The sequence below is a fragment of the Symsagittifera roscoffensis genome, chromosome 2 (assembly GCF_963678635.1).
Source record: "Symsagittifera roscoffensis chromosome 2, txSymRosc1.1, whole genome shotgun sequence".
Classification (NCBI taxonomy): domain Eukaryota; kingdom Metazoa; phylum Xenacoelomorpha; order Acoela; family Convolutidae; genus Symsagittifera; species Symsagittifera roscoffensis.
The window spans coordinates 14,244,591-14,267,309 of NC_087063.1; the positions used below are offsets into that span (position 1 = coordinate 14,244,591).

Consider the following 22,719-nt stretch of genomic DNA (forward strand, 5'->3'; position numbering starts at 1 on the left):
GGTCTACAAGTGTGCCTACTAGCATCCCGCCATCCCAATCTACGACTAGACGTTGAATGATTTCGAAGACATATCTTTTCAAGGAAAAAAACGGTATAAAATTGTAGGAACATAAAATTTAGACAATTTTTTCTAGCACTAAGCTTTTATACAAAAGTTTTTTGGACACTCGACCAGAATGCTCGAAATGCATGTCGTCAACTTCGAGACTTTTATTCGGAACCTTTCAGTCGGAGGATTTGATGTTTCAGACAACTAATAGTGTTAATCGTTCAATTGAACGTATTCGGAGGGCCAAACTTGGAGTGACAGAACGATTTTCAATTTTTCGAATTGAATGTGCATGACTTGTAACAACTTTCATTTTCGCGAACACTGAAGTCTTAAAAATCAAAACAACAATTTTCGGTGATAAGAACAAGACTCGGAAGAGATACAGCGATTTACTGAAATTATATTCATCAATATTAGAAAAGTTGTGGCGATTGTACTCCGACTTGTAACGATTTTACAGCTAACTCGTTACGGAGAAATTGCCGAAAGAGGTCGCCAAGAAGACAGCTCTTCTCCGGATTCAAAAGTCCGGAAGGATCACGGAAAAAAACTGTGATTTTATTCTTGAAAAATTCAGTTTCGATTCTTTCGTTTTCAAGTTGAATATTTTTTTCTTTTAATAATGGTTTTTGATTGGGTAGTGAGTGCACTATTTTCAAATAAATTGACATCACCAGGCTGTGCTAGTTTTTTATTCAATAAACAATAGTCAGTTGCTGGGCATAAATTAGAAAGGAGGCAGAAATCGGAAAGAAGTTTGTTAAAAGACCCCTCACCGTTAAGAGAAATTGTTCAGCTAGCTTCATTCCGGTCTGAAACCAAAGCGAGTCCTTCCTAGTTGGTTGAATTTGCATAATAGGCTCTATGACCGTAACAGGAAGGGTCTCGACTTAGATTTTTGACAACTCGGAAAGGTCACAGTTTAGCGGAATCAGAAGGGTCCCAATCCGAAGGGATCCGTTTTAGCCAATCCGAAAGAGTCATTTTTTGCCAATCCGGAGGGGTCCCAATTCTGAGGGGCCCTGTATTTTGCCAATCAGGAGGAGTCCCAATTCGGAGGGGTCATGTTTTTGTCAATCCGGAGAGGTCCCATATCGGAGGTGCCCTTGTTTTTGCCAGTTCGGAAAGATCCCTGAATGCCTATCCGGAGGTTTCCAAGACTTTTTCACAGTTTTTTTTTGCAAAAAGACAATTAGTGATCAAAATTAGGATATTAGGAAAATAAAGCAGACCAAAAAAGACCCGAAACCAATTACTAATCTGGTAACCTGCCTTTAAATATAAACTGAAAAATCACAGTGAAACCAAAACAGGTCTAAAACCGGAGATTCGCAATTCTGGGCCTAATCGAAAACCGACAGAGAAAAATACTGCCTGCAAGTTTTTTCTAATAAGTGCGGCACAAAACCGGGAAATTTTTTTCTTTGGAAACTATTTTCACCATTAATCTTAATCGCAATACACATACAATTTTGATTCTTTTTTTTTCAAGTTGGATTTTTTTTTTATTTTAACACATACAAGTTTTTAACTAATAAGCAGTAGTCAATTGGTCTGCATAAGTTATAAATACGCTTTAATGTGACTGTAATAACTTTAAAGGATTCGTCGTTACTTGTTATTTAAAACTTTTGAACATTATCGTGTTGTGTTAATACAATCTGTCGTCAGAAAACAAATACGCTAGCCAGCGAATCAAATGAGTGACCAGTAGAAAGCAATGGATTAAGATGAGTCTAGACCGGTCGAGGATACCTAAGTTAAGTGATAGCTCTGGGAAGTTTATACTGAAGAAACAAAAAAAATCAATGATTGAGCCTTTTGTGGAAAGGACCAGGAAGACTCGGAGCAAGTAAGAAAAATTCAGGCGGAATGGTTGAAACAGGGAGTCCAAATATTGGAAAAAAAAAACTGAATGTAGAGAACCATCCGAGCCCTTCTCTGGATGAGAATTAGGCGGGACGTTCAACCGGAGGAAATGGGATCAGAAAATCAACGAGTGAATCTACTCCCGTAGAACATGGTTACAATTTCGCTACGGGACTCTTGGCCGAGAAGAAATGCCGGAACTGTCAGGCATTTTGATTGAAAACCCGACAGAGGGAGGCTCGCCTACTGACAAAACCATGAAGCATGGGATGACTGAGAGAGCGGTCTTCTTCGTTTTCAGAACGAGTAAAGAACACTTGGGAAGTGGCTGTTAAGTTGGTACCCAAGAAGAGGATTAGGATAATAGAGAAAGTGATGACTCTGATTCTCAAGTGAGCTTGAGCAATTCGACGCAAGAAAACGAGGCGCCTGCAGCTATGGAAAATAGGTATTCGGATCACTTTATGAAGAGCCTTCGAGACAGAGAGGAACAGCGCGAATTTCGACCGGTAGTAAACTGCCTGGCAAGAAAAAAGTGACGCCACCACTAGTGAATCCCTTGATGGACAACGGAGCATCAATGGAAGGGACCTTAATCAGGATTGTGAATAGCAGAATGAACAGATCTCAATTAGAATGAGTGAATTATAAATATCAGTTCATGTTGAGAGAGAAAGCCTGCGGGAAGAACAAAATCACAACAGACAGAATGTTAGTAAAAACAAGAAACGCTAAAAAGATGAGAGATGAGTAATTGGCCAGAAACTTGTCGCGAATGACGCGGGAAGCTAAAGAAAGAGAAAAACTGCTGAGGAGTGACCTGGAACAACTACTGAGTCAACAAGAAAAAACGCACTCAGTTCCTAAAGGACAGTTTCCCATATTTCGCGAACACTGAAACCTTTAAAGTCAAAACAACATTTTTTGCTGATAAAAAAGAGACGCGGAAGAGATACAGCAAATTACAGAAATTGTATTCATCAATTATAGAAGAGTTGTGGCAATTGTACTTTGAGTTGTAACAATTGTACAGTTACAGTCGTTATGGAGAAACTCCAGAAAGAGGTCGCCAAGAAGACAACTCTTTTCCGGATTCAAAAACCCGCAAGGGTCTCGAAAAAAATGTGAACTTGTTCATAAAAAATTCTACCTTCCTGGAGTGTCCTGAATTGAATTAAATAACATTAAGCTTGTTCTCAGATAATGAGAAGCTAGGAGTTGAGAGAAAAGGTTGATCCGTATCCGATGTACATGATGAACTTTATCCACTGAACAAAAACAATATTACGATAATAATTGAATAGTAACCCTGTTCTTAGGAGTAACCTCATGGTCTAGGGATACTGAGACTCAGCCATGAAGTCACCATTTTTGCATGTAACCATGTTTTTTTGCGTCCGATAGCCTTCAAGTTGTAACTACTTTGTCAACCCGATGTTAATGGACCACGCATCAAACCTTTTTTTGTATAGACTGTTAAAAGCATTTGAAGCTGTGTTTGGACGCTAGCCAGTCATTTCATGAACTAGCTTCTTTTTCCGCCGATATGTACCTCCTTACGAATGTAACTTATATGTTTTTTTGGCGCTCCTGGGTGTTATTCTTTTATTATCTTGATCGATCTCTTTACGAAATTAGTTCGCGCCGAGCGGATGCTCGGACAATGGCCCTTAACCGAGGGCCGGAAGGGTGGAATGGAACGCTGAAGCCTTCCGGATTCCCCGATTTAGCTTTTTAACACAGTTAAGACCAAAAATTCACGTATCGTGAAGGGTGTGGATCGTCCTTCCCGTCGTTTCCTGCGCAATATAAGATCAAAATCACTTAAAATTATAAGAGAAACCAATTAAAAAGTAGTATACTACCTGAAGAAACCAAAAAAAGAACCAAAAAAAGCACAAACAGTACAAAACATAAAATTTGTACAAATCCTTACCCCAGACGAGATGCGATCTGACCATCCCGTTTTATGTTGTTAAAAATATTGTTGCTACAGGTGTTTATTTGAAACGAAATTGTTACGATCAAAACTGTGGCTTTTTTTGGTGCCTGTGTTGTTGGGCTCTTAGAAAAACTAAGCACGTTAATGCTCTTTGTGCTCACAGTACGATATCAATTTGTGGTGATCTCCTAGTGTAGTGACCTCCAACCGAGTTGCGAATTTCCGAGTTCAGCATCGTATATCGGACTTTGAGCTGAGTAGGAAGGGCATTATACTTTTAGTACTACTATTTAAATTACTCGTAATAAATTTCTCATACTGTTTTTCAGTCAAACAGACCCAACATAGACTTGTGTTTAGGGTCTAAAAAGTGATTTTTTGACCTCCCAAATCGCAATTTTTGAGCAATCGACTTTTTTTGAAGAGGAAGATTGCGCTGAGAGAGTGAGTCACATAGTAACTGGACTAACAGAACAAGGAACTGGTCGAATTTAGTTTGGCCGCGGTTCGAAATTTTTGGGTATCGAAGTCCGTTTTTTCGTGATTTCTGAAAAAACGAAACGCCGCAAAATCTGGAACTTTTTAGTAAGTGAGTAAGTGCGTTCTGACTACACACACTTGTGAATCGACAGATTTAAGACCCCATTTGCCAACAACTTTCCTGGTCCCAGCAAAATGGAAATTAACAGGGTTGATTTAGTGGATTCATCAATCCGGAGGTGTCCAACTAGCATTGTTTTTGACATATTTTTTCGGCTGAAACGTTTTAGATCTGTTTTTTTTTTGCCTTGAGCATTGAACTAAAGGGCACGTTTACAATGTTCTCGGCCATAGGGAAGGGTCAGGGTACCAAAAAAATGACTGAGAGTCAAGACGGAAATAGGCTTGTTAAAAGACCCCTTACAGTAAGGGGAATTATTGAAAAAAGCAGCTTAGCTTCAATCCGGAGGGTTCTGAAGCCAGAACGAACCCTTCCTAGTTAGGCGAACTTGCATTTTAGGCTCTTTTACCGTATGTGGAAGAATCTTAGTCTAGATTTTTGGCATCTCGAGGGTGTCACAATTTTGCCGAATCATTAGGGTTCCAATCTGGAGATTTCCCGTTCTTGCCATTCCGGAATATTCATTTTTCGCTAATCCAGAGGGTTCTCAATTCAAAAGAGCCCTGTTTTTACCACTCCGGAAGGGTATTTTTTTTGCCAAACCAAAGGAACCCCAATTCAGAGGGGTTCTGCCTTATGCCAATCAGCAGGGGTCCCAATTCGGAGTGGTCCAGTGTTGCCCATTTCGAAAGTTCCCTGAACGCCAAGCTGTGGGGTCTAAGAATTTTTTTCTCCTAACATAAATAAAAAAAACAAGAAAATCAGCGAGTAGATATAAGATGTTAGGACAAATAGGGTGACCAAACAAGACGGCAATGGTAACCTGCCTTTAAATAAAAACTGAAACGGCCATAGTAAAACTGAAGCACATCTAAACACGGATACAACCGAAAAAAAATCGACAGTGGTTACATTGGAAGACTGGTTGCCTTTAGATTTTCAGTAGGTCTAGCTCGGGCAATCCCAAGGCAGATAGGTAACACAGAATTTTGGGTGCAAAAGTCGCCCACTTAAGAAAATACTGCATGCAAGTTTTGTCGAATAAGTGCGGCACTAAACAGGGAAAATTCTTTCTTTGGAAACCATTTAAGCAAATCAATTGCAACACGCATTCAGTTTTGATTCTTTTTTTTTTCAAGTTGAATATATTTTTTACTTTAATAATTGCTTTTGATTGGGTAGTGAATGCATTATTTTCAAATAAATTGACAGCATCAGGCTGTGTTAGTTTTTTTATTCAATAAACAATAGTCAATTGCTGGGCATAAATTAGAAAGGAGGCAGAAATCGGAAAGAGGTTTGTTAAAAGACCCCTCACCGTTAAGAGAAATTGTTCAGCTCGCTTTAACCCGGAGGGGTCTGAAACCAAAACGAGTCCTTCCTAGTTGATTGAATTTGCATAATAGGCTCTATGACTGTAACTGGAAGGGTCTCGGCTTAGATTTTTGACAACTCGGAAAGGTCACAGTTTAGTGGAATCAGAAGGGTCCCAATCCAAAGGGATCCCATTTAGCCAATCCGGAAGGGTCAATTTTTGCAAATCAGGAGGGGTCCCAATTCGGAGGGGTCATGTTTTTGCCGATCCGGAGAGGTCCCAATTCGGAGGAATCCTTGTTTTTGCCATTCGGGAAGATCCCTGAATGCCTATCCGGAGGTTTCTAAGATTTTTTCACAGTTTATTTTTGCAAAAAGACAATATAAGTGATCAAAGTTCGGATATCAGGACAAAAAAGCAGACCAAAAAAGACAGGAAACCAATGACTGCTCTGTTAACCTGCCTTTAAATATAAACTGAAAAATCATAGTGAAAACAAAACAGGTCTAAAACCGGAGATTCGCGATTCTGGGCCTAATCGAATACAGACAGAGAAAAATACTGCCTGCAAGTTTTGTCTAATAAGTGCGGCACTAAACAGGGAAAAATTTTTCTTTGGAAACCACTTTCACTATCAATTGCAATACACATACAATTTTGATACTTGTTTTTTCAAGTTGGATATTTTTTTAAATTTTATTAATTGATTTTGATTGGGTAGTGAGTGCTTTATTTTTAAAAAAAAAATGACATCATCAGGCTGTGTTAGTTTTTTATTCAATAACAAATAGTCATTTGCTGGGCTTTAATTAGAAAGGAAGCAGAATTCTGAAACATGTTTGTTAAAAGTCCCATCACCGTCAAGAGAAAATGTTAAATAAGCAGCTCGCTTCAATCCGGAGGGGTCTGAAACCAAAACGAGTCGAGTCCTTCCTAGTAAGTTGAACTTGCATAGTAGGCTCCAAGACCGTAACTGGAGGGGTTTTGGTTTAGATTTTTGACCACTCGCAAGCGTCACAATTTAGCGGAATCAGAAGGGTCCCAATCCCTAAGGATCCGTTTTAACCAATCCAGAAGTGTCAATTTTTGCAAATCCGGAGGGGTTCTAATTCTGACGGGCCATGTATTTTGCCAATCAGGAGGTGTCCTTATTCGGAGGGGTCATGTTTTTGCCAATCCGGATAGGTCCCAAATCAGAGGTGTCCTTGTTTTTGCCAGTTTGGAAAGATCCCTGAACGCCTATCCGGAGGGGTCTAAGATTTTTTACAGTTTTTTTGCTGAAAAAACAATTACTGATCAGAATTAAGGTATTAGGACAATTATGCAGACCAAAAAAGACATAAAATCATTGACTGATTTATTTTAATCAATGACTGATTTATTCGAATTACTTAGAACGCAAAATTTTGTTTTGGAAGAGTGGTTGTCTTGGAAATTTTAGTAGGTCTACCTTGGGCAATCCGAATGCAGATAGGTAACACAGTACTCGGTGGATGCATTAGTCGCCCGCTTGACAAAAATACTGCCTTCAAATTTTGTTTGTTTAATGCGGCATTAAACAGGGGAAACTTCCCTCTTTAGAAACCACTATGACTATCAAATTGCGGCAGCCCAATCGCAATACACTTACATACACATACAACTTTTATCCAATAAACAGTAGTCAATTGCAATGCATAAATAATAAAAACGCTTTACTGTGATTGTGATAACTTAATAAGATTCGTGGTTACTTGTTAGGTAAAACTTTCGAACATTATCGTGTTGTGTGAATATTATCTGTCATCAGAAAACAAATACGGTAGCAAGCGAATCAAATGAGTGAGCAGTAGAAAGCAATAGACTAAGATGAGTCTACATGAGTAAGTGATAGCTCTGGGAAAATTATACTGAAGAAACAAAAGAAATCAATGAATGATCCTTTTATAGAAAGGACCAAAGAGACTCGGAGCAAGAAGGGGAAGAAAGTTTCATGCCAATTGATTGAAACAAGGAGTCAAAATTTTGGAAGACAAAAGGACAAAAATGGATGAAGAGATCCATCCGAGCCCTGCTCAGGATGAGAATCAGGCGGAACGTTCAACCGAAGGAAATGGGATCAGAAAATTAACAAGTGATTTCTCCCGTAGAACAGGGTCACAATTTCGCTACGGGACTCTTGACCGAGAAGAAATGCCGGAACTGCCAGCACTTTGATTGAAAACACGACAGAGGGAGGCTCGCCTTCTTAGTGCCAATGAGAACGGAAAGCCTGCGGGAAGAAAAAAATTGCAACAGACAGGATATTAGTAAAAACAAGAAACGCTAAGAAGATGACAGATGAGTAATTGGCCAATAACTTGTCGCGATTGAGGCGGGAAGCTAAAGAAAGAGAAAAACTATTGAGGGGTGACCTGGAACAATTTCCGAGTCAACAAGAAAAAATGCACTCAGCCCCTAATGGACAGCTTGGATGGCCTACTGGGAGACGTGAGCGGGTCTAGCAATAGAGTAGCACAGTCTAGAGAAGCTATCAGAGAGCCGAGAGTGAACTTCATTGAGCATTCAAACAAAGGAAGCACGTATGGGTTCACAAGAGTGAAGGGTTAACAATGAATCCTAGACTCAGGATCAGAAGTCAGCGTAATGCCGATAAAGACATGGGAAAGGATGGTTTTCACCGGGGCGTACCTGATACCCACGAACTTAAGATTGACTGCCGCCAAACAAGGAGCCATTTACGTAGCCGAGAGAACTTCAATGACATTCCTCCAGATGGGATGAGGGAACATCTGGATGAGTTTTTTTGTCCATTATTTTGAATAATGGACTGATAAGAATTGGGAACCCAAAAAGAAATATGTTAAACGACCAGTAAATAGGATAAAAACTGATGAGACTAAGTCAATAGTTTTTTTAGACAAAAAAAATAAAATTACAGCCTAAACAGGCTGTAGTAGCAATTTTTAGGATAAAAAACTTAAGCCCCTTGAGTGATACTAAGCATGTTAACCTGGCATCGAAACCAAACAGTCAAAGCTCAGTGATTTTAGGCCGGAGCTTTTCTGTCACACAAAATGGGCTGTGTTTGAGTGTATTGTTGATTACACTGGACACCTTAGTTTAAATCCAACGTGAAAGAAATCTTGGCTGCGTTTTGCCAATGAGAACGGACTATGAAGAAACGCCAAACCTGAAGAGGCATCGAGAAAAGGACTGTCCAACTCACACAAATAAAGATTTTGTTTTGAAATGTTTGATGAAATAAAATCTTTAATTAACATATTTTCAATGACATTTGAAAAAATTGACGGCTTATCGAGCTGCTCAAAATTTTTTGGTATGCCCCTCCTCATATGAATTAGAGTTTAACAAATCAGTTCTGCCAGAAATAGAGCATTTAAGACTTAAGATAGGGGAAGGAAAGTTTGAGTTGTTGAGGGCAGTTTTAATTCGGAACACAGAAGTTTTCTCAAAGATAAAGCGGACACTTATTGTTGTAATATCGTCGTGTTGGTTCGAACTGAAGAAATCGCCGTTTCCCTCTGGGAGGAAGCGAGGCGCATGACACCTCATAAATCGGAGGCGTGCCAAGCAGAAATAGAAATGCTGCTCGAATACGACTTGATAGAACCCTCGAAGTCACTTGGGGTTTGTGGAATCATCATGGCCAAAAATTTAAGGAGGACAGCTGAGATTCTGTTGCGAAAAATGCTACCTGAACGTGGTGACCATAAAGTCATAAAGGACAATACCTTATTCCACGGATAGACAAGGGCCGCTCAAAATTTGCCGATGCCAAGTTTTTCACAACATTGTACCTGGGTCCTGCCTTCCGGCAGGTTCCCCTGCCAAAACAGGATAGAGAAAAGACCGGATTTGCATGAGAGTCAAGCTTGTAATAGTGGAAGAGGATGTTCTTTGGCTTGTGCAATGCGACGGCGACCTTTAAAGACTGATGGCTCAGGCCTTGACAAGCATAATAAGGAATTAAGGGAATCTCGTGAAGTGATATGTGGATGATAGAGACACCTACCTTGACACTCCAAAAAGACAGACTTGATGAAGTCTTTGACTGCATGAGCAGAGCTGCCTTGAAATGCGAACCCTCGAAATGTGAGATCCTTAGGGACTCAATGAAGTACCTGTCAAAACAAGTGGATAAGCATGGCATGAGGCCGGATCCGGATGCGGCGGAGGCCGTGTTAACATTGAAGGCCTTCAAAACTGACACGCAGCAGATGAGCTAGCTAGGATTCGCGAATTATCATTGAGAGTTCGTAAATGTTTCGCAGACAAAGCCTACCCGTTGCAACAACTGATGCGCAACAGAGTGAAGAAATTCGAATGGAATGAAAGAGCTCAGGAAAATTTCGAGAATGGAAATCAGGAGCTGTTCCAAGCGCCAGTGCTAGGCATACCCAGGAGAAAGGCATGTGCGTTCTTTATACTGGTGCTTCACCGTTAGCCGTTTCCTGAATACTGCATCAGGAGCAAGAGCTAAATGGAATAACAGTCCTCCGTCCCATTGCATACGACAGTAAGGTTTTGAGCGATACTGAGATGAACCACAGTTCACCAAAAGCCGAACTGTTTGCGGTAGTTACGTTCCTGGAGAAGTATCGCGCCTACTTGGTGGGAAGCGCTTCCTTCAAGTTGCGAGAGAATATATGAGCTCTATCCTGGTTGAAAACGTATTCGATGGACCAGGACTACATTGGTCGTTGGATAGTCAGTTTTGATGGCTACCAAATAATAATATTCGAGCAGAGGATGCGTGACAAGCACCAAAATGCTGACAGCCTTAGCAGGAAAACTGAATTTTACGAAAAATCGGAACAGAAGCAGGCCAAACAGTCTAAAATCAATGAAGGGTTCTCGTTTTTAGACAAAGAGACTTACGAATTGCTTACACTGATGATATGGCTGGACAGGTCAAGACATCTTACACCAGCGCATCTTGAATTAAATTAGAAAAGCGGCAGAGATTAAGATCTTACTCAAAAAGGACCCGGTGCCCTTCGATCTGATGCTACATTCAAACCGAACATACGCAGCCTTTCATTGCTCGATAAAATAACTTTGGTCACACTGGAGGTGATGCAGATGCTGTGTGCATAATTAAAAAAGAAAGTGACTAGAAAAGCTCCTAAATGGAGAGCAGCCATGGCATGGTTGGCAGTCAGTGAGAAAATACGGATAAAAACATCAGGACGCCAACACAAAGAAAATGAAAGGGATTGTAGGGTAGTAGTTCAGCGGCTAGTTTTCTGAATTCCTCAAAGCGTTTTGATGAGAACATCGTGAAAGACAAAAAACAAGTGGCCAGGATTCAAAGGAAGACAGTCACTTTCGAAGCAAGAAAATTTGTCCGGAGAGTCGGACACCGAAGGAAGCGTATTTGCAGGTGGACAAAACCAGAGAGCTTGAATGGATGAGTAGATCCTGCATATCAAAATCTGCCGCGGAGTCGTGCTCCACGGTAGACTCATCTGTCGAAGACACCTTGAGGAAATTAGAGATTGACACGTACTCAGACTGCTGGTGGAGACTCGAGCAAGAGACTTGGTCTGGGAGGTGCACCAAGACCCTGATAGTGATCGCTACCTGTTCTTCAGTGAAAAAGTCTTTGACAACGCTGCAGATGACTTGGAGATAATAGCGGTGCCAAAACGTTCGATGAGCTTGTTTCCGCAGATGGAAGCAGGCAGGGTTGACCTAAAACCATACAAACAGGACGCAAAGTCAATGGCAAAGATTTGGTGTGTTAAGATGGAAGATGACGCACATCGGCACGATGAGTTAAGCAGTCATCTGAGGGTCATGAGGAAATACTTGAAAGCGAGATACATACTCTTGAATTAACTAAGAGCGCAGAGAAATGACCATATTACATTTAGCTTGAAAATTTGGATTAAAATTGATCTTATCGGATCTTCAGACAGTCCTATTTGCAAAATTTGAGACGGTTATATCTGAATAAGGATTGGATCTTTGATACAAAAAGAGAAATATGACAAGGTTTTGTACAAATAAAATGCGGTGATGTCGCCGCTACGCTATCAAACGGAAGTATTATCCACGTCACATGATCAGATGGGTCATTAAGTAACCGTTAATTTAGACCATAGATAGGATTCTATTAACGCTTTGAATGGCCTGTGATGAAAAAAGCATGCAAGAAGTGGGTGACGGCATGTCTGTCGTGCCAGCTAGTGAAATGTTCTAGGAAAAGGCGATTCCTATCACAGTCAATCGAGTCATCCGAGCTTAATGAAGTGGTGCAGACCAATCACCACTAGATACATTTGGGAGAGACTGGTTAAGATAAGGTCTTTGCATTAAAGAATGCAGAAGTCGTGCCTGCATACCAGCCTCAGCCCAAGAGACTTGCGATCATCTGATCAATACTTCAATAGCCAGACGCTAATTCCGATGACATTCCGATCAAAAAACGGAAGTGTTTTTTGGAGAAGTTACTTAGTAGCTCATGAGACAACATATCAGCCTCAGACGAATGGCTTAGTAGAAAGACGAAATCGGACTCAGGGGTCGATGTTGAAGGTGTATTATTCCTGATAAATGACTGATTTGGACAGATATTTGCCACGAATAATTGGAGTTTAGAAAAACCAAAGGAATAAGTCCTCCTATGATGTTGACAGGGCATAAAAAGACTTTGCCTTTGATTTTTGTTTAACCCGGAGTACGAAGGAAAAAAGTCATCGCCACAAGTCTATATAAAAGATTAGATCAGAGGTTTGCTAATTGACGCAAGACACAGCAAGCCCAGGCTCAGGCGAGGCAGAGGAAAATGTGTGATCAGAAAACAACTGTTGCAAAATTTTACTCAGTAGGAGACTACGTGTGGGTTTTTCGGAATGTTATCCCACCGAAAGGAACGAAGAAACTCCTAAGAAAATGGAAGGTACCGTTCATGATAACGGAAGTGCATCAGGAGGGACATTTTTACAGACTGACTACCGGCCGAGCTGCGCACTTTGAAAACGTTAAGCCATACAATTCATCCAAAAAAGACTGGTGTATACCTAAAGACATGGAAGAGGGCGATTACGTGATGATGTAACCTGCTTGTGAAGTCAGTGAGAAAGGCACCACGGAAACAAACGATAGGAATGAGGCGCTGGAAGACGGAACAAGCCCGCTTTGGACCTGGATCCTAATGAGATAATTGAGACGAATGGAGATATTTTACCCTATGCAGAAGAAAATTGGGAAAACTCCAAGCAGATGCCTGTTCCCAAGAACATGGAACCTGATCAACCCTTTTCGACGCAGACACGATCAAGTGACAGAGCTAGACCCGCAAAAAAATGTAATTCTTACGGAGACGACTTCGTAGGGGACAGAATAGACCTGAAAAGGATACTGAAGACCTTGTGGGTCTGGAAGAGATAACCGTGTCACAGGATGATCAAGACATTGTCCATGATCAAGACAAAGGTTGAATAAACGAGTCTGAGCCCGAAGTGGAATTTGACGACGAAGAGCAGCAATCTTACTAGCAAAACTTGACAAACCTGCGCATCTTGGAGTGGTTGAACGATATGACGTTCTAAGGAAACCAGTGTCACGATTCAGGATAAAGACCGCGAGAGCTTGAAGTTTATAGAGAATGACGAACATGATCCTTCCTGGACAGCCCACTAAGGTCCATTGTTCATTCCTGCGTCCAACCTCAACTTAACATCCGGAATAGTAAGGCTAAAAGAATCAAAATGGTGCAAAACGAAAATAAGGGAGACTTGGAAATAAGTTTGAAAATAAAATAAGAAAGAGAAACGAACAATAATTACCAAAAGTTTTTAAAAGGAAATATGAATGGTACTTTATGTAAACTCATATTTATATGAACGAAAAGGATTAGCTTTTAGATAAAAATAAGCGAGAAAACCGCAGCCGGATATACCCATACTTATTTAGTGGTGGGAAAGTTTGGAAGGGATTAAACTTAACCTCCGCGCGAAAATAAATACCAAAGTATTTTGTCTGTCGGGTGTTCTAAGAGAGGGGTCTTTTTATTTCGGGCAGGGTACTTTGGGGTCTTTAAAAAAGATGGGTCTTTTTGGACCCTACTTTTGGTAGGACCCCAAAGACCCCTACCGTCGAAAAGACCCCCCCCCTAAGGACACACGGCGGATTACAATACTACTTACAGTAAAAGTAGTATTTACCAAAAAAAGTTGCTCTGTTAGAAACCAGAAAAATAAAGCCAACAATTGGCGTAGTCCATTAATGCAGCCGGTCTTTCAAACCGTTTAATCAAACTCTTATTGTAAATTACAACAGATCTGAAATCTGTTTGCTTCTGTAGATAATCAGTTTTATGCCATTTTTGTCGCTGAGAGATCCCTCTTGGAAATCGTTTTAAAACTGGAACGAGACAAATTCGGGCTATTTAATACTTTGATAAAGGAAAAATGTATTTTTTGCATTTTAAATAGCGCATGAGGAGATGACTTTCAAAAAGCGCGCTGATTTAATTTTGTTTGCTTTCTTTTGAAAAAATCTTCATTCTTTTTAAAGCAAATACTACACGATACAACTTAAAAAGCAGTCCAAAAATTGAGGTCTTCGCCCTGATTCGAAAAAGACAGGAAACTGAAAAAGAGCCTGTAAATTTGCTATATGCGGTTGGGGATTTGTGAGAAGAAGTAACAATTTTCCGTGTTCTGAAGCTTTTGTCCACATTTTCTAATTATTAGGAACTTTGGTTTTTAGCAAATCTTGTTCACTTTTGCCCTATCCTTTTTAAATGGGGGCAAAAGCGTTACAAGGTACAAAACTTAGGATCTACTTAACAATCTCTTTCTCGACCTCTTTCTTTCGACCATTTAGAAAGCAGCAAAGTTAGAATTTTCTATACAAAGCTTTATTGCTCTTTACTGTATTTAATTATAGGGATAAAAGCTCTGCAGTAGATACTATAGAGTGTGAGAGATTGTACAGTAGATCCAAAATGTTTAATGCTTATTGTTTATTTTCGGAATAGGAGGATTTGTTACAAGGTGCCATAAGGGCGCGGGAGGTAGTTAACACTCAAAAAGAACTTCTACGCTGAAACATTAGTAATTAAAATCAAAAATAGCTTGTGTGGAAACGTCAGAAGGCCCCCAGGTTACTTAGTTGGGAAAAACATTGGACTTCCTGACAAAAAAATTGAAATTTGCAAGTTTGCAGGCAAATTTCAATGTTTGAAAATAAAGTTTGCTTGGCCAAGCCTAAGTTTTCTATATTGAGGACAAAAAACTACCGATGTTTGGGAGATATTTTGAAAGAGTCGAAATTCCCTGGATGATTTTCACTGTCGATAAAACTAAACAAAAAAGACACGATCCAAATAAGTAAATTTAATCACCAAAGAATCACTTTATTTTCAGCGGGTGTCATAGTACTTGTCGGAGACTACACGAGATCCACTTCAAAAAAGAAGAGAATACCGGGAAACGAAATGATCGTCCACCAAGGGTATGGTACATAAAATATTTTAAACGATCACGGAATATCTTTTTTGCAATAGTCCCATAGGATCATTATTGAGTGAAGCTGAAAACGCTTCTCAATGACATCATTACGAGTTCAATTCAACCTATAACCCATGCTATAATTACTAACTGACCCTTGCAAAGTCTATATTTAGTTATCCCGTTAAAGTTTCGACCTCCCAAGGGCCAGGGTGAGAACCTTTTCATGGGTAGCTAATTCATTTCAGGCATTCATAATTTCCATCTATACTCTATTCTAATCACGGTCCTCTAGCTATCAGGGAGCTTAGTTCGTATATCAGTGGTCAAATTAAGCTAGAACATCCGTTCTAAGAATATGACGTTCTAAGGAAACCAGTGTCACGATTCAGGATAAAGACCGCGAGAGCTTGAAGTTTATAGAGAATGACGAACATGATCCTTCCTGGACAGCCCACTGAGGACAAAAAACTACCGATGTTTGGGAGATATTTTGAAAGAGTCGAAATTCCCTGGATGATTTTCACTGTCGATAAAACTAAACAAAAAAGACACGATCCAAATAAGTAAATTTAATCACCAAAGAATCACTTTATTTTCAGCGGGTGTCATAGTACTTGTCGGAGACTACACGAGATCCACTTCAAAAAAGAAGAGAATACCGGGAAACGAAATGATCGTCCACCAAGGGTATGGTACATAAAATATTTTAAACGATCACGGAATATCTTTTTTGCAATAGTCCCATAGGATCATTATTGAGTGAAGCTGAAAACGCTTCTCAATGACATCATTACGAGTTCAATTCAACCTATAACCCATGCTATAATTACTAACTGACCCTTGCAAAGTCTATATTTAGTTATCCCGTTAAAGTTTCGACCTCCCAAGGGCCAGGGTGAGAACCTTTTCATGGGTAGCTAATTCATTTCAGGCATTCATAATTTCCATCTATACTCTATTCTAATCACGGTCCTCTAGCTATCAGGGAGCTTAGTTCGTATATCAGTGGTCAAATTAAGCTAGAACATCCCCCGGGGAGCCAAGTTAATTCCCCGTCCAATCATAAAAGTTGTGAGACTTAGTTTTCACACCGCGGTTCTGCTTCTGGCAATTTTTTCTAATTTTCTTTTTTCTAGTTGAATTGCTTTTAATAGATCATTTGCCAAGCCGAGCTGAAGACAATTCTTACGAAGTCCCTTTGAATTAACTCTAATACTCTAAGATTTCAATCTAGAAGCTATGTTAGTATCAGCTTCTGCTTCAGTTCGCAAAAAATAAGTTTCTTCCAAATTATTAGTAAGCTGACCTTTTTCATACTTACAGGGATGAGCTGGGAAATACGCCACTTTCAGGTGTTAATCTAGGGGTTTTTCTGTAACAATTTGGGGTCATAACGCCCAAAAGTCAATTCAATTTAAGGTCCCGCAGGGGTCCCCCAGGGGTCACCCGGGGTCAAAATTCCTCGGACAAGTTCAAGGTCTCATAGGGGTCCCAACTAACAAGATTCAATCATATCTGATTTATACTTCCCAAGTTATCCCATTTATAAAGACCATGATCACATTTCCCGGTAAAAGGGTATCAACGCAGGAAGGAGTCGCGGGATGCGTTTTTTTTGCAGAGTGGTTTCTTTTTTGGAGGCGTATCGAATGTCTCTTTCCGATTGAAAATCAGAGTGCCCTCGCTCATTATTTTGCGTAAATTGGTTATTTCCGGTGTAAGGGGTGTTTTTTTCAACTGCTAATAATTTCTGACCCAACCGTTGGAAATGGTTCAAATTATAACACCAAATGTATCCTAACACTGTCTATCATCCATCCATCTAAGTTTTGGCTTCCTGCGTTGGAGCCGAAAAACGATTTCCAGAAGTTAGGGATGCGGTTGTTTTTTTAAAGTGGGGGTTCTGTGGGTCTGGGGTTCTAAACTTAAGCTTCACTCAACTAGACTTACAACGAAATGAAATCAGCTAGGCGATTTACACTTCCGGTGACCGTTATGGGTTGAGGGGCCCCGTTTTTGTATGCCAAGGTCAATTCATCCCTTGTAACGCCCTCTGAGTTTCATAACATCAGCTTTTTTTAGTTCACGTTTTGGGAGGGGGGGGGGGGGGGGGGGTGGGTGTGTTCGCTGATTTCATTGTTTTTTTTAATATATCTTGGATTCAATCTTAGCGTTTAATTTGTGTTTGGTGAGATACTTATTTTAATGACTAATCAATCATACGCTCAGTTTACTAAGGCAGAATCCAGTATAATACAGTAAAATTGTCAATTTGACACAATTTCTAAGACGGATTAAATCTAATAGCGTTTTATAGCCTACGCGTTTTATAGCAAAAAACATACCGCAAAATGTCTCAAATTTGCCAAATCGGCAATTTTTAAGACCCACAACTTAACAAAAAAAAGATCACAGGTGTTACATTTTTTTAAATTTCTGTTCAAAAATGGCTAGTTAAAAAGTCAAAATTTGTCTGAAGAGAAAAAAACTACCCCGATTACAAACATTTCGTTACTTTCGCTACAAAAGTCGGAACAAAAATTATTACTTTGTACAGTGTACTTTGTGTTCGTGTAACCTGTAGTTTCTAAAAGAATATGCAGTAAGTAGGCAGAGTTCGCATCATATAATGAACGATATACGTATAATTTTTGCCGAAACCGCTTACATTTTGCAGCATCCACTTTCAAATGCGGGTTGCGCAATAACTAGCTATTATCGTTCACTTTGGATGCAGCAACCAAATTAAGGTGTCAACAAAATTTACGTTAAGAGTAATTTCTTCAATTTGGTTTTGTGGGCTTATTTTTTAAAATACGGTATAATAACGTCAAATTATAACTCTGTGACCAATTATTTGAGCTCACTTATCTATTGGAACATTTTTACAATCTTGTCTCCCGTGCGGGTAACCAGAACACAGTTTGGTCTCGTACTCTTGATCAAATTTTGGATTCAGCTTGGCCTCGTATTCCCGGGTCGAGATCCCGCTCAAAAACCGCTCAAGATATGAGCGGTTTGAGCGGTTTTCTAGCAAGATTTGAGCGGTTTGAGCGGTTTGGGCGGTTTGGGCGGTTTTTTTTAGACAATTACGCTCAAAATCTTGCTTCAAATGAGCGGTTTGAGCGGTTTTTGAACAGTTTATCTGAACAAACCGCTCAAAAACCGCGCAAGATTTGAACGGTTTTTGAGCGGTTTATCTATTGATTTCATGCTAAAAAACTTTTTCATATAATCTTTTTTTCCCTGAAAATAATTAATAATACAAAAATTGACCAATTCCCATTTCTAACCTTAATAGAGCCTATCTAGATTAAAGACCCCTCAGCAAATTACCAATCCCGCAAATTTTGAATTCAATGTGCAGGACGGGATTTTGCTACTGTTTTTGGTTACTAGAATGGTAACTACTCTAGTAAACCCTGTAGCTTGTTTGTGAATACCTCTTGTAGCTTGTGAATTTTTGAAAAATGTTGACCAAAAAAAGACGCCCCCTCGGGCTCGACCCCCTGACGACCCAAAAGGTCCCCCTTTTGCTTTACTTTGAGATATCCATTTGTTGCTGACTGACCCTGAAAATTTTCTAAAGGCGTCTTTGCCGTCTTTGGTTTTGAGGGAGCGTAATTTTTTTGGTCAAAACTTTTCAAAAAGTGGCTAAAAATGCATCTTGGCCAATTTTGTTAAAAGTTTACCTGCGGCGCTTAAAATTTGGTCAAAATGGGGTCTATTTATTGATTTGGGAAAATCCGCCCCTTTCGGGAAACTCCTAGATACGCCCCTGGTTTTCAGTATACGAGCCAGGTAAGGATTTTACAATTGATTGTTATATTGTAATATATAATACAGGGCGAATCAAAGATTTTCTCTAGCGAGGGCGGATTTTCAAAAAAAAATTATTCGACTTGATTTAAGTTGGCCAAAATGATTTTCCAAGTTTTCCCAAAGCATCAGAAAGACCTTGTTTTGTTCAATTTTTTAGTACCGCAGGCAAAATTTTGAAAAAAAAAACAGAAAAAAGGCATTTTTAAGAATTTTTTGAAAAAATTTTGACCAGAAAATTGCGCTTTTCGGCGCGCACTCCCCCCTCAAATTTAGTATATACTGACAAAAATATATGTTCTTTAAGACAGTTGTCGGGGTTTATGCATTTCGAGAACTTGTAGTTTTTCATCAAATAACTTTGTAGTTTTTGCGTAATTTTTCGATTAACTAAAAAAAAAATGATCCATTTTGTGGTGAAAATTTGGCCCCAAAATTCGCAAAAAAATTTGGTTAAAAAGGGTCTATTTATTGATTGTGGAGAGCTCAGAAAATAAGTTCGTTCAACCCCAAAAAAAAGATCAACAAAATTTGATGATAAATTGAAAAAAAAAGTTCTTTTCCTTTTTGATAAAAAGACCTAATTAGTTATCGATTATTTTGAAAATCAGTTAGTACAAAACATTGGGATAAAAAAGAATATTTGTGCTCAGTAACCGAGTATTCGCATATTCCTATGCATCAGAAGTACAATAGTAGGTCAACTCGATTTATAGTTTTGGTAATTTTATTTTTTATTGTGATGTGATTTTTAGGTATGTGCATGGGCCGTCCCCAGACTGTGACGTGGCTCTCATTAAACTTGCGCGACCAGTTAGTGGCCGCAGAATACCAATGTGTCAAAAAGTTTTTACAGATTCAGTTCACAAATTGATACTCTCAGGAATGGGCGTAACTGACGGTAGAGAAAAAAATATAACCCAAGTCCTTCAAGAAACAGAGCTGGTGGAATTTTTCGAAGGTTGCGAAAAGGATACAAATATAGCTGTTTGCACTAGACCAAAAGGACAGCCGACTAGTGGCTGCTTCGGAGACTCGGGAGGGCCACTAGTGGTTTTGAATAAGTCGGGTGATGTCAAATGCTTGTATGGAGTTGCTAGTTTTGTGGACGACAATTTCTGTCGAAACGGAACATACTTCGCCCGAGTTTCATCCTTCGAAGAATGGATCAAAGACAACATGTCAATAACTGATCTAGTATGAGAAGAAGTCAAAATTTGAAAATTTGGTAACTAAGTCAAAAATTTCTGGAACAAATTTAGGAAAGAATTCTGATATAAAACCTCCTACTTTAACGGTGATATGTTTTAGTAGAAATAGTTTGTGAAACTTCTCTATGTTTTGTATACATTTTTGTTCGAAGAAAATGGCAGAGTGTATGTGCTCGTAACAGTAGCGGATTTAGGAGGGAGGCGAAAGCAATCTCTCCCCCCCCCCCCCCCCTCCCTCAGGGAGTCCATCACTTGCCGACCCTTAAGGTCTTCCGTCGGTACTGTTTTCAGCATCCATTTTTTGGCGATCCAAAGCGCATTTGACGCAGTTATATCCTAGTTTTGAAGGTTATTTTGAAGACACGATATTTTTGGTTCAAAATTTGCCAAACAAGCTTAAATTGCTATTTATGTTTCACCTGCTTTTACCTGCCTTTTTCACCTTGCTTGTTTGACATCCATTTTATCTCGAAACTTCTGATGTGCTTAGCTCATTTAAAAAAAGTTTTGTACCTGTGACCATTATATAAAGAATTGTGGTGGTTTGGCATTTGTGATTTTAGTCAGTTTGGGACAACTAACGCGCGAAAAATTTCGAGCTAAAATTTGTGGTATATATTCAAGCAACTCGATCTGATTAATCCTTACCAGTTTATTAACATACAGTTTCTTTTAATATACTTACTGAAGGACAAAATCAAAGCAAAGAGGGCATGATTTTTTTTGTGATTAACTTATCAGTGCTTTCACGAAAACGTTTTTCTTCCTCTCGAAACGTCAAGAATAGTTCAACCTGTTACGAGCCTTCTTGTTTAGTTTTGAGTTTTAATTGACAGATAGAATTTACAGAATGCATGTTTTATTTTAGAGAGAAAAGTTGTGCAAAATTGCATCAGTTTAGACGTACCAGAAAATTTTGAAAATTGTAGGCAAGTCTTTAGATTTTATTGATAATCCTGAAAGCGTTACGCAAATTATTTATGCGTGGCGAATTATCCCTTCTCCCGCAAATCATTCCAAATTGAATTAAGGCCACCTATTCATTCATATTAGTTTCGTACGACTAGAACTTTAACACCTGAGCTCTGATATTGTTCAAAAGCTTATAGTTTTTCAATATTTTTTCCCGAAAATCTATTCGATGTGGATTAAGGGGCAGTCAGAACATTCAAGATTTTTCCCTGATATACGAGAAGTCTTGTTTATGCAGTAAGCTTTGTATTAAAAAACGATTCCAACTGAAACGATGCTTTACTGAATCACCAAATTAAATATCAAGGAAACTCCAAAAAAAATTAGCTACTCAAGATACAGAAGTTATAAAAATAAAAACGCCAAATCTGTACAAAATAAGGCCAACATTTTCCTCTAAAATAAATGATCAAAGGCTATCATTATAATTATCATTGTGAAAACTTTGATCAGAAGTTTTCACAATGATCAAAGGCTATCATTATAATTATCATCGAAATCCTGTTTTATTTTTTTACGAATATAAAAATGGAAGAATTTAGAATAATAAATACTTAAAAAGCAGGACATTTTTTCAGTAATGCGGTGCGTAATCAAACATTTTGAAAAAATTTAGTGAAAAAAAACTTGAAACCATTTTTTGTATTTGTATCTGAAACTTGATTTTTTTTTAAAATTCCGGTCGATCCTTTTCTTGATTGTATCGAGATTGTTTTATGTGTTATTAGAATGACAAAAAATCGTAAAACCAATTGTGATGAGACCGACTCAAAACTGGTTATAAAACCTGAATAAGACAATTCGTAATTTTCTTGAACTTCAAATTCTTCTCAGTTTTGAATATATCCTCAAATCTTACAGAAAATTTTCGGTCGAAAAGTTTTTCGTAATTTGTGTTGCTGAGGTTTAATGGCTGTAAAAAGAGTTTTAAGAGCTGTAAAAAGAGCTGTTTTATGGAGTAAAAAGAGCTGTAAAAAGAGTTTTAACGGCGCAAGAGCTGTTTTAAGAGCTGTTTTAAGGTGTAAAAAGAGCTGTAAAAAAAGTTTTAATGGCGCAAAATTTGAACAATTGAAAAAAAAACGAAAATAGTTCGACAAGAATTGCTATTTTTTATTGTTCCGGAAAATAAAAGTGAGGAAAAACTATGTATTAGTGTTCGTTTTGATTGAAAAAGCAAATTTTTTATCTGCGTTAATTCAATTACGGCGAAAAAACATAAGAATGAGTCGTGTGATTTATTATTGAAAAGCCGGTTCAGTCGTTAGTCGAAAACTTTTTAAAAACTTGTGAAAAAGTCTAAGGCAAAAATAACTTGTTTCAAAAATGTCCCTAGAAGTACTGAACTAAACTAAGTTTATACTTTCTATAAGAATAGTAAATTTTATATAACAATTGGATATCAAAATTACTTACAAATTGGTTAAATAAAAAATGATTATATCAACTGTAATTTTTCAATGGCTTAGGCG

At 38.7% G+C, this 22,719-nt stretch overlaps 3 protein-coding genes across 3 annotated transcripts in view; 1 reads left to right on the forward strand and 2 right to left on the reverse strand.

Annotated features, from left to right (window-relative positions):
* LOC134839041 (CTD nuclear envelope phosphatase 1-like) overlaps window positions 1–22,719 on the reverse strand; it is a 346,443-nt gene that overhangs the window by 274,703 nt on the left and 49,021 nt on the right. The window lies entirely within an intron of this gene.
* The window catches only part of LOC134839039 (bromodomain-containing protein 1-like), a 390,829-nt gene that overhangs the window by 180,101 nt on the left and 188,009 nt on the right, over window positions 1–22,719 (reverse strand). The window lies entirely within an intron of this gene.
* On the forward strand, window positions 8,221–20,270 carry LOC134839702 (uncharacterized). The gene is made up of 4 exons (XM_063855323.1): window positions 8,221–8,365; window positions 10,056–10,196; window positions 19,823–19,880; window positions 20,066–20,270. Exons 1-4 carry the CDS (start codon window positions 8,221–8,223, stop codon window positions 20,268–20,270), a joined length of 549 nt encoding a protein of 182 aa, XP_063711393.1.